The 15,481-nt window shown below is 39.9% G+C and overlaps 1 protein-coding gene across 1 annotated transcript in view; it reads right to left on the minus strand.

Annotated features, from left to right (window-relative positions):
- PTPDC1 (protein tyrosine phosphatase domain containing 1) overlaps positions 1-15,481 on the minus strand; it is an 88,577-nt gene that overhangs the window by 5,699 nt on the left and 67,397 nt on the right. The window contains exons 3-8 of the mRNA XM_060013526.1: positions 9,909-10,080; positions 7,741-7,821; positions 7,387-7,505; positions 6,313-6,450; positions 3,136-4,394; positions 3-188 (exon numbers count right to left, since the gene is read on the minus strand). Coding sequence (XP_059869509.1) covers positions 3-188; positions 3,136-4,394; positions 6,313-6,450; positions 7,387-7,505; positions 7,741-7,821; positions 9,909-10,080 — 1,955 coding nt within the window. The remainder of the gene's footprint in view (positions 1-2; positions 189-3,135; positions 4,395-6,312; positions 6,451-7,386; positions 7,506-7,740; positions 7,822-9,908; positions 10,081-15,481) is intronic.

Below are 15,481 nucleotides of genomic sequence, written 5' to 3' on the forward strand. Positions count from 1 at the left end.
ACCTTCTCTAATAAAAACAGTGCTTCTGCGGCATCCGCAGATCTGTCAACCAACATGTCCACGTCCTCTTTGGTTATCACAGGCTCCTTCAGCTGCTCCACCCAAGACCACATCAAACTGCACAGGATGAAAGGATCCCTTTCGCCACATATTCTTTCCCAAGCTCCATCTCGGGAATTTAGTTCTTTCTAAAAAGGAAGGAAGAAAGAAAGAGAAAAAGAAAGGAGAGAGGAGAGGAGAGGACAGACAGGAAAGGAGGGAGAGGAAGAGAAAGAGAGACACAAAGTGAGGGAGAGAAGAGGAGAGGGAGGCAGGCACGGTTTGACATCTGATGATCCTTACTTAGGCTGTCCAGGAGAGTACACTCTTAGGCTCTGGGGTGTGGAATGGGACCCCTCCCAGTGACCCCACTTCCAGCCAGTACCTTGGGCTAAGACATGCAATTTCTCTAAGCCTCAGTTTCCCTTTGTAAAGTTCATCTCCACCCCACAGGTAGACTGACTAACTGAGAGGGCTGTTAAAGCTCTTGGTACAAAGAAAGGCTTAGCTAACCTGAGTTCTCCACTTTGTTTAGAGACCACAGAAACAGTTCAAGAAGAGGGAACCTTCCTTTTCAGGCTCCTTGGAACAAAACAAATATTTACTGCAAGGAAGTAGAATGGTAGATGAAAAAGTGTAAATGAAAAAGTGTAAAAGTGCCAGAAAGTCAGTAAATGTGGTATATGTATTTCTTTCAAATTCCTTTTTAGAATCCTATGTAGAATTTAACAAACAAGCCCTGTATTCTGAAATTTGATAGGGTAAAATAACTAGGAAGTCTTGCCAATACTCCAAATGTCTGGAGATAATTTAAGATTTTAAAACTTTACCTCACAGAGATCAGGGGAAAAGTGAGATAAGAATTTTAATTTCTGACAGGGTTCAGATTTGTTTTTAATAAATAAAATATGTGTTTGCAATAGTAATAAGCAGAATAACTGCCGCCATCCATTCATTCACCCATCCAATATTCATAGAATACTTATAGTATGACAAGAACGATGATACAAGACTTATCTCTGATTCTTACAGCAACCCAGCAAGGAGGTCTCCTTTACAGATAAATGTACTGGGGGGCTCAGGAAAGATGAAGTAACTTGCCCAGGAGCCCAAAGTGTGAGAGCGCATTCCCAACCCAGATCTGCTCTATCCCAGTCTGTGATGTTTTTCTCATGCTACCAGGGTCCTCCAGCAACTGGGTTTCTCTTTATTATGTCATAAATAAGCCAAAACTTTTAGTTGTGGATAGTCCTTCATATCCCATAGATCATGTACATAGCAGAGTAGCTTTTACTCAATTTTTATGTTGGGCAGAAACAACATGACTCAAAGATCCTCTTAGTAGAACCATCACATCATTGTTGTTTTCTGAAATCTTCCCACTGGGTTAGGAAAAACATCAGGGATGATGGAAAGTATTAAACACATGAGATGTATCCTGGCCCTGCTGCCTTTGGACCACATCGCCTCAAGCATATCACTTGACCTCTGTGACCCTTAGTTTCCTGACCTGTGATACTTAATTCATAAGGACTGAAAGATTAACAAAGAATCTGTAAAAAACATCATCTGTCTCACAGGATTTCTGTGAAAATCACATGAAATAATAGATGTGAAAGGGCCTAATAAGGGCACAGGCAGCATTATGCTATTCAAATCATGTTCATTTTACTTTTTCCAGAATTCAACTGATTTGTTTTATTACTGAAAGACCCACAATAAAATCTAGAAAGGAAAAAAAAGGCAAACCTATCCAAATGATAGGGTAGTATCTACCTCTAGGAAATGCTTTCGTTTATATTATGTGTTCAAACAGTCTGGCCCATGTGGGGCTGACCCACGAGCGGGTGGTGAGCTCTCAAGCCTGAACCCAGAGGTCCTGCCACTAGCTACTGTGGCTCACAGCGACACAGAGGAGACCTGCCCACTGAGTGGAAGGCTTGTTCAGTTTGGAGTAGGAAATAAAGAAAATACTTCATGTTGGAAGAAAGCAATACATTTAACTGTTCATTAAACAAAACACTACAATTCTGATGGAGAAATCGTGTGTGGAAGCGCTCTCCTCCTGTCACACAGTTGCAAGTGAGGGTGAGGCTCCACGCCTACCCTTCCCGCCTCTGCATCTGGAAGGTCTGGCCTCCTGAAAAGTGTACACACCTTGTTTGATTAATGGTAGGATATGGAAAAGTAGCTACACAAATAATTCATGGTAGGTTATGGGCTAACAAGCCAAAATTTCACTGAGCCAGGCCTCCCCAGGTCAGCCCCACATTTGGGCAGTTTACTTGTTTCTGATAACTAGGTTTATAAGGCCTGCCTTTTCTCTAGACCAGCTGCTTATTTTGGGCAGAGAGCAAGGCTAATTTAAGACTGTCTTCCTAGTGAAAGTACAACACAAGAAGGCATTAAAATTTCACATTCTAATTTAAGTAAAGGCTAAGAAATAGACTCCAAGAACCCAATCTCAGATAAAACCAGTGGCACAAAGGTACGCTGTGGCCATTCCCATTTGCCTTCCGGAATCCAACACCTGACTTATTGGGGTGGACTGGGAAGTCTGCAGGAGGGAATGCTGAGCAGACAGCATCCATCACTCATCCTTCTGGCTTTACTTGATAGTTGGGTTAATGAGCTTTGGAAAAGAATTGTCTCTATTTCATTTATATCTCTGTCACTGGTTCTCAGAGAGTGGTTCCCTGCTAGGTCTCAGGTTAGAGATACTTCGGGTCAGTTCCTACAACTAACTGTCTGCTGTGGTCTGTTCATCTGTCCATCAGTCCTGCAAGCCCAGTGAGAAAGAAGGAAACTATCGACATCAATCAATATCATTGCCTTGCTCAGTCAAGCACACTGCTGAGTGCTAAGCACTAAGGGCTTTCCTTCACAGAGACTGAAATGAACCTACAAAACAGCCCCGTGTCTGCTGTTTCTATGACAGCAAGCTGGTATCATAGCTGAGTAACTTGAAGTTCAAAAGTTACGTATTATACAAACATGTCTTCAAATTCCTGTAACAAATGAATTTGGGAAAATATATTGTTTTTGCTCTTACACAAATATTTCCCACTCATATATAATTAAATGAAATACAAGTACCTGCCACATTTCTACCTTCTTTTTCACTTCCTCCTTTTCTGCAATCTCATTTAAATTTGCCAGGGCTTTGGCTGCCAGTATTCTCCTTGCTTCAACACTCAAGTCAGAATGTAAAGCCGTGTATGGAGCAACTTCAGACAGGTATTTGCTATCCTGGGTTTCAGGTCCAACCAAGAACTGTGCTTTGGGACTGGACGCACAGTCCACGGGGTGGTGGCAAGTCTCACTGTCCTCCGTAACGGAGCTTGGGCTACAACCACCACGAGTTTCACACTCACAGTGGGACATTTGCTGGTGAGAACAGTTTAGTTCCTTAGGGATATTTGCAAAATTTGGTGTAACTTGTTCCCCAGGGTTGTATGAACCTGAAATACCGGAAGAGAAGGTTCTACTTCGCTGTACTTCCTTTGGAATGTTCGTCCTATGGAAAATTGATGACCTGTCATCTTTGAGTCCTTCCAGGCCTCCCAATTTAGCGTGATTCCAGAAAGAAAATGTACTGCGGACCAGCGTTTCCTTATTTAAATCTAGCTGTGGAGACTGTGGGGAGTAACAATGGCTTATGTGCTTCTGCTGCCTGGGGTTATGGCAAAGCAAGGCCTGGGCAGGCACTGTCCACGGAGTCCTCCCTTGCTCCAGAAATGACTCGGCTCTCTTTAAGTCCGAGTCACTGTAGCTGAGCTGCCTTTTCAGATGAGTCAGGGGCTGAAGGCACTCAACATTCCGCCTCTTCCAAAGAGGGTCAAACTCTTGCTCACTGGAAAGAATCACATCCTGATTCTCAAAATCTGCCACCACTGCACTGGGGGTGAAAGAGTCCGATGCATCACTGTCATGTCTCAGTAACTCTTTATCCAGCTGCATTGTGACCATCTCAGAAACAGTCTTTTCAATTTCAGCAGAGAGGCCAGGTACTTCTGCCACTTCTTCCGTCACTACTGGCCTGTTCTCAGCTAAGTCCAGCAACAATTTGCACACGAGATGGATAATTTTGGGTACATGTTTCAGAAGTCGTGCCTCATAGCCATGAAGCAGATGCCGCTGACGAATGAGATACTGTGCTAAGGTGACAGCATGTGCCTTGGGGTCACAGCAAGAGAATATATTGCGAAGAGGAATCAGAAACTGAGTAAATTCCCTTACACATAGTAGCTGTCCTCGGGTTTGTATGGAATTAGGTCGCTTTGCCCGAACAAATATAATTGCTTGGTCAGCAGTCATTCTTGTTGCAAAAACTAAGTAACATGCTATTAAAACACCTGAACAGTGAAGAAGAGAATATTGATATGAGAAAAGCTTATATTTTTATTTATACTCTTTGGTGATTTAAAATTTGAATATCTGTTAGGAAACCATATAAATACAGAAACATTTTAAGGACAATGATAACTTTTTGTACAGGTGTTCATCTATTTACTAAGTCTATGTGGCAACCCTCCCCTTGACTGAGAACACTTGGTCACCTCTGCACTCCAGGGCAAGCACCAAGAACTGTCACAGTGAAGCTGAGTAGGTGTGGAGTGAGGGGGGATGACTGAGTGTGGAGGGTGATGACTGAATAAACTGATGACCTGACCCATTGACCGTCATTAATGCCCAGCTCCAACATGGAAGAAAGCCAATCCTGCTTTCCACGCTGAACAGCTTTTAAAAATTTCTATCCAATCAGTCTGTACACTCTACTTGGAACTTCCCACCCCTGCCATCTTTGACATCAACTGGTGGCACATTCCAGATTGGCATTTTTCCTACTTGGGTATTTTTATCTTTGGCAATTATTCACATTCACAATCTATTTTTTTCCCCTGATGATTCTTATTTAAGACTAAACTAATGCCTAAACTAATATGTATTTTCCTTTAGACCACAACTATTTTTCTATAAGCACTTAATATTAAGGAAAATAGCCTTAACAGTATAAACATTATGTATTCTTGTTAATTAATACTAAATTAAAATGAATAATAAAAAGTCAAATATAAAAGTTAATTAACATCAAGTAAAAGGCAATTCAAAAGACATCTGTGTAAATCACCAAGTTTGTGAATCTCGTTACACATGAAAATCAGAGCCTCTGAAAAATGCATGTTTTCCTAGTACACGGCAAGGTCCAACCTATCTTTCTCACTAGGATATGGCAGTTCTTTAGGGTAAGTATGAAATATCTGCAGAGCTATCATGTGGAATCCCTAGAACAGTGAGATTTTGGCTCAATCATGAGAGCTGACAGTCTGGGACAGAACTGAGTCTCTACCCTAAAGATGCTCCCCAGAAGGTGGAAGACCCAGTGGTAGGTATATGGGTACACTGTGGACAGAGTCGAGCTCAGGTGTCTGGCTAGATTACATGACAATGAAGATTCCAACTCTTTTTTTTTTTTTTTTTTTGTGGTACGCGGGCCTCTCACTGCTGTGGCCTCTCCCGTTGCGGAGCACAGGCTCCGGACGCGCAGGCTCAGCAGCCATGGCTCGTGGGCCCAGCCGCTCCTCGGCATGTGGGATTTTCCCGGACCGGGGCACGAACCCGTGTCCCCTGCATCGGCAGGCGGACTCTCAACCACTGCGCCACCACGGAAGCCCAATTCCAACTCTTTTTGTGCCTCAATATCAGTATTGCACTGATATTCTGCAGCATTTTTAAGTAAAATCATTGATTTTTATATAGAATTCTAGGTACAGGTAACACTCTCCTTTATAAACAAAATCCTTACAGCCATGGGTTTTAAATCATGGCCCTGCCACTTACTTGATGTAGCAAATTAACCTCCTTCAAAACTTACATTTTTGCTAAAGACTTAAAAAGATAGGTGAAACAATGCTTGCTATTTTCATTATTTTGGTTAAGGAAAATTACATTTTAAAAAGACACTGCATATTAAAAACAAAATGTTGATTTTTTCCTTTAAAAAAGAAAATCAGAAAGATCATTTAGCTAGCTTTGGAAATCCACCTATTTATTACTCAATATGATGAGGTTTTAGCACTAAATCATTCAAAAATACTCTTATGAATATATGGTCACTGAAGCTATCTAAGATATTTCAAGTATCTTTTACTGACTTGTTCCATTTGACTTAAAACTTTGATAGGAATCTGAAAACTATCCTCTAGAATTAGGAAATATTCCTTATATGTTTAAACATGTAGAAGGACAATAAAACCACCTCCTAGAATTTACCTGTTCGACCAAGCCCTGCATGACAATGGATAGCTACTTTTCCTTCTTGTAAGGCAAATGTCATCACCTTCACCATATCTAAGATGGTGGTAAGGGATGCTACACCATAATCCTTCCATCCAAAATTGTAGAAGTAAACTGGACAATGAGAAAGAGAACAAGAAGAAAATCAACATACAGGAAAAATACTTGTAAAGACATTTGAAAAAAGTGAGTGAATTCATGAAAAGTATAAAGCTGTAAGGCATGCAGATCTCACTGGATGAGTAGACCTAAAATAATAGGCTTTTTACATTTCCAGTAAATTTACTGTTAACATTTCTTAAAAAGAACATTCTATATTACTTAACACATTTCCTGCTGAAACTCAGTCAGAAAGAATTAAGGAAAAGCAGGATTGCAAATTAAAGTCAATGATCTATGCCAAAATTACTCAACCATGGAGGGAAAGCATGCAACCTTGTTTAGCATGGAAACATGTCTAACTGACTGATAAATGGCATAAGGTAGTACATACAGATTTTCTAACTAGTGGGATAAAAAAGCTAACATACACTTCTTAAAAACAAGTTGTAGATTGTCACATACAGAATCCCTGCATCCTACCCAGGGGCAGAGCTATGCAGTAGGTAAAAGCATGAATGAGTCCTGGGTTCCAATCCTGCTGCCATGTTTAAGCTGTGTGATCTTGGGCAAGTCAGAACTTCCTCAGCCTGTGTGACCTCATGTGTGAAGCAGAACAACTATATTATGTGACTGCTTTAAGGATTAAATGAGATGACAGGTCTGGATACTGTTTATATTAATTATACAGGCATTATTTCTACAAGGTCTCCTCTCAAGTCCCCTCTCACAGGGAAAAAGAAATCTTATACTTTCAACACCAATACCACAGAAGAATGATAGCATTATTTAAAGTCAAAGTTAGCTCATCTTCACTTTTTAGAAGCCCTACTACACTACTATGCAGTAACTGTTTATTTCCATCACCTTTTTAACCTAAGAGCTGAATAGACAGAAAGTCTCTGAGTTCTGTCCTTGGTAACTCATGGAGAAGAGGATGGAAGGACTTACTGCCAGCCTCCATGAAGGCTTCAGGAAGGTATGTGAAGCCACTTTCTTGTTCCAGAGGGTTCCCACAGCTGGCATGCTCACCAGGACGCTGCAGGTTGATGATACTTTTTATGCCATGGCTTAAAGGAAAAAGAAAAAAAAATTAGTCATATTGGGAGGTAGTGTTAAAAAAATTAACCATTTTTGGCATTAATAAACATTATTAACTACTTTCAAAACCTTAATTGTCTTATTTGAAATAAGTTCTTCACACTCCTGTTGGTAAAATGAAAGCACCTTTCCATTTGAAGTCAAAAGCAATAGAAGAGAAAACACAAGCTGGCTTGTTAAAGTGTGTAAACACGCAACGTTTACCTTTGGAACTGCTCGATGATGCAGTACTTCTCGAGGAGCTCAGTGGATGGGCGTGCCATGGCCAGGATATTATCAGTGACCCTACAGATGGGAGGAGGGACTGGTGATATGCACAAAACTGAGAAAGCAAGATTTCAAGCCCTTACTTTTTCTATGATTTCAACAATGCTATAAGGTAAGAATCTCCTTATACAAATCCGACTTCAATTCTGTATTATGATTAGGGCTCTAAGAAACCCTAGCTTCTTAAATCCCTGGAAAAAATTCCAGGACATTAAGTATTTATGGACTCCAGCAAAGTACTTTCAAGGACTTTCATGAGATTATAGTGGACATGATGGAATGATGGAGAAACCTCAGCTGGCAGCAAAGGACATCCTGGATTAGTTATCCAAAGGTTACTGACTAAATGAGGAGGGCCAGCTGGGAGGCATTTTTAGTTACATAGCTACCTGTACCTCAGTTACCTAATGTATTGAGTAGGGATAATGCCTGCCTCACAAGGTTGGTGTGAGAATTCAATATGATGTGAATGTAAAGACTTTAGCACAAATCCTAGCATGTGGTTATGAATAAATGCTGAGTTATTGTAATTTTGCAAAAAATATGGCTTTGGAGTCAGCCGGACCTGGTTTCAAACGCTGGCTTTTCTACTTTCTAGCTGTGTAGCAAATTACTTAGTCCCTCTGGACTTCAATTCCTTCACCAATAAAATGACATTAATGATGCCTACTTAAAGAGTTTTATGAAGATAATAATTTGAGAGTGTTCAGCACCGTGCCTGGCTTTTAACCAAATGGATGTTTACTGAGTGTACAAATGGATAGAAACCCAGTAAATGGCTATCACTCTCACTGGGGCTCTGGCTTCACTCTGTTCTGATTACATTTCTCACCAGTGGCCTAGTGAAAGATACACAAGGGAGACTATTGCAAGCTGTGGGTCACAAGAACCTGAGAGGAGTAACAGAGACATTAGATGAACAGGTCAGGATTCAGAAAGATACTATCCCTCATGGCTGGGGCAATGTCTAAAACTGTTTAACAGGGACCCCCAAAGGTTTGGGACCCCCCAAATTTAATAGCACTTAGTGTAGGATTGAGAGAGATGTAACATGAAAGCAGTAGAGGCGAAAAAAGTTCAGATAGTTTAGTCAACAATAAACCAAAAATATGAATGTGACCTTAAGCTTCATTATTACAAATTTACTTGTCTGACCACACCTCAGGAATAGTGTTTGCTTTTTCACAACATTCTTCAAGAAAGATAGTGATAAACTAGAACATGATCTGTGGAGAACAACAGTGACAGTGGACCCCAGACTATAGTACTACACATGTATCCAGAAAATCCAATATGACAAGGTACAGGGTTGCAAGTTAGTAAGCTGGTTGACAAATATCTAATTTGTAAATGAATTCTTGCTCTATAAAATGATTCACAAGCAGAGTTCTTTGAATAGTGAATTCCTCTTAGTGCATTCCAAATGTGATTTGGTTTTGAATATCAGAATTTTTTAGAGATATCACTACGTCAAAAAAGGTATACTCGACAGTTTACTATTAATAATAAAAGCAGTATGATTCAATAATGAATGAATTACACTTACATACCATAAACAAAGTAAGCATCTTATATCGTCTACTGAACTGACAACTCGTACCACCTTCTACTGAGGCGACTGGAAGTGTATGTATTTGTATGAAAATGTATCCTTTTATACAGAATACAGGAACAAAATAAAAACGAGGCTAAAGCTTACCTGTATGAAACTGAAAAACTACCTATGTACCTCATAATTTCTCAAATTTATAGTTGAACATTTAAATTATTTTTAGCAATTTCTGAAATTTAAGAGCTATCTAGTTACCATTTCTTTAAGATACTTTACATACAGTATACCATTCAATTAAAAAAAAACCCTATAGGGTTGGTTTCATTATTTCCATTTTACAGATCAGGAAACTGTGGCTCCGACTGCCTGTGTGAGTAGACCAAGATCACACAGCTTGTCAAGTGGCAAAGCCAGGGATGGAGGTGAGGTCCTCCGATTTCAGAACCCCACATTCTTCTACAGCCCACTGCCTCCTGGTCATCTCCTACACGTCCATTCTGTTTTCCCACTTAGCAGTAGGTGGGAGCTACCAAAGACAGACAGAATCACTTACCAGGATGAGTAGACCCCCTTAATAGCTTGCTCCTGTTCACTCCAGCGAGCTGCATTTTCATACTTGCAAGCTTTGCCACCACATGCCATGGAACAGGCCATATGTCCAGGAATGACATGCCGTAAACGCTCTCCAACTTTTGTATACTTTGGTGTTGGACGTCCTGAATTTCCTAGAACATTCAAAGGGACGATTCAAAATCCTACTCTCCGAACAGAATAGTAACATGGGAAACAGCTTCCATTTTCTCTCAGGATTGTAGATGACAAGCTGGTGCTAAGTCCCCTTCACTCTGTCAGGAATAAAACTGTTTCCCTTTCGTGTAAGTACACTATCCTTTACTACAGAAAAGGCTTTTGCACACAATAATCTCCATATGTCACATTGGTAATGAAAAGGAAGAAACTGTAAAAGCAGATCTACAAGGGAATGAGTTTTGTGCAAAAACTACATTTTTAATGAAAAAACATAAAACATTCAATCATTTTTATCTCCTATTACATGTCTACTGAATCTCTTAGCATAACAGACAATAAAAAGTATAATGCAGGATTAATTGTCAAAAATTTAAAAAGTATCAACACAGTATAACCTCTTCACAGTTCTTATATTTAAACTCAAAGCTGTGGCAATCTTTAAGAAGAAAAGGAGCTTTACTTTTTCTCTCGGGGCAAGTTGGGTTTCTCTCAGCACAGCTGATGGAGGACATGGCCACCATCACCTGGAGAGAGGATGACGAGAGCATCTTGGCAGTGGAGCTGCGCCGCCCCTGCTGCAGTCGCACGATGGGGTCGGAGGCAGAGTGTCGTCGGCCCTGGAAAAAGGAGCTGAGGAATGGCACAGCAGAAAGCCTCCGGGGTGGATCCTGCATGGCGCTGGGCTTCCAGGAGGGAAGAGCTGGAGGCAAGACGTCAGCGCCAGCCTGCTCCATGATGAAGTTACACTGAAACATGAGCATCACTCTGCGTGATCTAACTGCCATTCAGGATAGGCTGACTTGTTTCCATAGTGACAAACAAAGAAACTACTGATTCCCACTCAGATCTGTACAAGCAAAATCCCATATGAATGGATTGTTTTGAACAGACTGTTCAAATATAAGGAAGAATAACATGTATTTTAAATAGATTATACTTAAAATGTGACTTTTCTATTGTTTCTCAAACACATTTTAAAAGATCTGACTGCTCAAAGAATTACATCTAAAATACTGTAATGAATTTAGAAAAATGTCTTTCTGAGGTAAACACACACATATTAAAATATTTAAATTTTGTTATTCCTTTCATATCTATTCTTTGAACAGTTTGAAAAATATTCTCTTTCTACTGCTCTCTGGAACAGGGCTGATAAAAAGTTAATTGTAACAAAGTGAGAGAGTGGCATGGACATATAGACACTACCAAATGTAAAACAGATAGCTAGTGGGACACAGCACAGGGAGATCAGCTCGGTGCTTTGTGACCACCTAGAGGGGTGGGATAAGGAGGGTGGGAGGGAGACGCAAGAGGGAGGGGATATGGGGTATATGTATATGTATAGCTGATTCACTTCGTTAAACAGCAGAAACTAACACAACGTTGTAAAGCAATTATACTCCAATAAAGATGTTAAAAAAAAAGTTAATTGTAATAAAGTGGGATATACTAGATACCTTTAACACTGTTAAAACACCATTATAAAAAAAGAAAAACCTGTTTTTTTAATAGAACTATTAAAGAAATGCTTGGATAGAACAAATAAAGACATCTGTAGGGCTGATATATTAATCAAAAGACATTTATATTCATATTCTTATTTTCAGAATGTGAAAACCCAATTCTTGGTTATTGGATAGTAATAGTAGTCATAACTATAGCCCTCAAAAACTCAAAGACACGATTCTGTGCCTTTTGTTGCTGACTATGGGGAAAAGAAAAGCTTCAGTAATGTCTTGGCAGAGGCATAGGAAGAAAATTCACTAAGTATCACATTTTTTAAAGGAACTGGATGAGGGGGAGGTTGCAACTTGATGATCAAGGATATAAAGAACACAGAAACTATAACAACCACCAACTGTCTGCCTCCTCTCTTGTTAATGTCAAGCTGCACACCCTAACCCCACCCCCGTGTCTCTCTCCCTCTGTCTCTCCAAATGGTATTTCAGCCATGTGCAGGTGGAAACAGTCTACTGTCATAGATAGGGTTCTTCTTTGTTTTGTTCTGTTTTATTTTAACAATTAATAATGCTTTAAAGCGTGCTCCTTTTAAAACACAGCCCCCATCTCCCCAAATGGATGTGCTTTGTCAAATAAGACAGAGTAGCTCAATTTGGTGCCCAAATTCCTACGAGTATAGCATCCTGCCCCTGTTATTTTGCATACAGCAATGGAAAAGAATTCCTTTTAACATACCTAACCCAGAAGGCACAGCTTCCACACAGTTTTACAGGAAAGGAAAGAGTAGAGGATGCGGTGTGGAAGGCAAGTTGGAACCTGATGGCAAGAGACCCTAAATGCTCAAACTAAGGGGTCTGAGTCTGCTATCTGGGGAACAGGGAGTCTGACTCAAGTTTCTTAGTGTTAACATTCCCTGCAAAGATAGGGCCGGGAGCCAAGGACTAGGGGCCTGCTGGGACTGTGACTGCGTGAACGGAGCTAAGCATGGAAACAAGACAGTACAGGGGCAGACACTGCACTGGGTGCTGAGACTTCAAGCCTAAGTGAGCAGCAGCAAGATACTGAAGCAGGTAAATATGGAAGTCCATGAGAAGAAGGTGCGAGAGAAAATCCGGCAGGCAAGTTCCATCTGAGATGAAAGGCATGTGAGGCAGCAACTAGGAGGTCTCAACCAGTGAGTAGGAAATGTGTGATCTGTGCAGCTCTAAGGACATCCACAGAGGAGAGTCCAAGTGACTCTGTTCTCAACAGTTCTGAAAATGAGAATGAATTTGATGAGGATAGGACTTGTCTGGACCAGGCTAAGGAACGAAAGGTTTATGTATTAAAATACAATGTCTTACAGATGTGTGAAACAAGAAGTGTGAGTATATGTAACTAAACTGACCCAAAAAATGAATAAAATAACTATTTTTAAAAAGAATACAAAAAGAGACCAATTTGGTACAAGTTCTAATATCTTTTATTCCATGAATTAGAAGATAATCCCTATAAAGTCATGGCATGATTGTTTTTCGGCAACATTCTGTGAACAAAAATGTGGTTATGTGGAGATGTGGATTTCTGAGGTCAAGGAGTTTGGCACAATAGCCTAAAAATCAATTTAAAAATTTAAATTGGGGTGAATTATAGATTTCTAATGATGAATTGTTCAGACTTTTAGAAATAACGTTTTAATATTTATTTAAATTACCAATAGGGAAAAAAGAGAAGCCTTATCTTTAGATAGAAGGAGGAACAAGACTATTTTATTTTCTATTTCATGTATTATATAAGATGGAAGTATTTTAGAGTAAGAGTAATTCTATGAAGGGCCATACTTTCAACAGAAACTAAAAGGTAAAGAACTGAGTTATTTGTAGTGAGGTGGATGGACCTAGAGTCTGTCATACAGAGTGAAGTAAGTCAGAATGAGAAAAACAAGTACCGAATGCTAACACATATATATGGAATCTAAAAAAAAAAAAAAGTTAGATGAACCTAGGGCCAGGACATGAGTAAAGACACAGACATAGAGAATGGACTTGAGGACACGGGGAGGGGGAAGGGTAAGCTAGAACAAAGTGAAAGAGTGCATGGACTTATAAATACTACCAAATGTAAAATAGATAGCTAGTGGGAAGCAGCCGCATAGCATGGGGACAGCTCGGTGCTTTGTGACCACCTAGGGGGTGTGGGATAGGGAGAGTGGGAGGGAGACGCAAGAGGGAGGAGATATGGGGATATATGATACGTATAGCTGATTCACTTATAAAGCAGAAACTAACACAACATTGTAAAGCAATTATACTCCAATAAAGATGTTACAAAAAAAAAAGGTAAAGAAACTTTTTTTCTGGCAACCACAGAGAAAGTCTATAGAACCTCGTTATTATAAGCTACATTCACCTCTCTGCTCTCCTTCCCTCCTTCCTCCATAGTTATAACTTGAGGCCACAAGAAACAACACTACTGTTGTTTCTCCACTTACCTGCTAATAGGATCTATATTTTCCTTCTCCGACAAAGTGTTCTTCTAAATACATAAGAAAAAAAATATCCGTTTTCTATATTCCATGAATATAAAATCATAGGGGACCCTGCCTCATTACTATTTTTACCCTTTTTCTTCCAAATATGCTATCTCTAAAAAAAAATCAGGCTCCAAGAAAAAGTAGGAAAACAAAAGATAATCCCCATGACCAATCCTATACTCCCCCCTAAGATGCTGTCATCATCAATGCATAAAAGACCCCTCTCAAAGCATAAAGAATATGGGTGCTGCACTCTAAACACAACAATACCTTTGTGGCCAATGGCCTGTTTGTAGGTAGGCAATCAGACCTTCCCAAATTCAGAATAATATTTAAGGAACCAAATGAGATACTGGTCATTGCAAATGTGAAATTAAGCACAGTAAACAACAAAGAAACCTACCTAAAGTTACTGATGAGCCCTTGGTCTTTCCTCTTTAATTTCTACATGTGGGTGGTTAGAGCACTAAAGAGTCTAAAGAGATGTGGAGCCTCGAGAACTGGTAATTCCCTTTTTTACTCAAGAAAGGACTAATAACTTCCTATTTAAACAAACTCATGCAACAATAGGCCCAAGAATGCAGTGGGAGATGGAGGTCCATCTGGGCTCAGTCCTAAGTCAATACAGGAGTCATTTCCAGGAACTGGAAATGGACTAGAATGCTGACTTTACAGCTTCTTGTTTTCCACTTTTTGTGACAGGAGGCTCACTTCTCACAAGGCAACTAACTATTCAACTGTTTGACAGCTCAAGATGTTTTCTAACGTTGAGTCAAAATCCATTTCTCTGTAAACACTGGTCCTGGTTCTTCCCTCTAAAAATTAAAAATAAAGCATCTCCTTGACTTGCAAGGTTTTCAAATATCTGAAGACAGAACTTCTCTAAGTCTTCCCCTATTCAGGTCAAATCTTCTTAATTTTTCAAACATTCCTAGTATACGTCATTGTTTCCAGATCCTTCACTATAATTTCCCTTCTTCAGAGAGCCCTCCCTCTCCCCTTTACAGCTAAACTTCTAAAAAAGTTGACTTCATTTGCCATTTCCATTTGTCACCTTCTCGTCCTCAATCTATTCAACTCTGGTCTCTGTCTTCAGCATCCACTGAAAATTGATCTTGATAAGGTCTCTGATGCCTTTTTATAGTTTCTGTCTTATTTTGACTGCTTAGCACATTTAACACAGTTCAACAATTTAGTTTTTTTTTATTAACAACTTTATTGGAGTACAATTGCTTTAGGATGGTGTGTTACCTCCTGCTTTATAACAAAGTGAATCAGTTATACATATACATATATCCCCATGTCTCTTCCCTCTTGCGTCTCCCTCCCTCAAACCCTGCCTATCCCACTTCTCTAGGTGGTCACAAAGCACTGAGCTGATCTCCCTGTGCTATGTGGCTGCT

The sequence above is a fragment of the Delphinus delphis genome, chromosome 6 (assembly GCF_949987515.2).
Source record: "Delphinus delphis chromosome 6, mDelDel1.2, whole genome shotgun sequence".
Taxonomy (NCBI): Eukaryota; Metazoa; Chordata; class Mammalia; order Artiodactyla; family Delphinidae; genus Delphinus; species Delphinus delphis.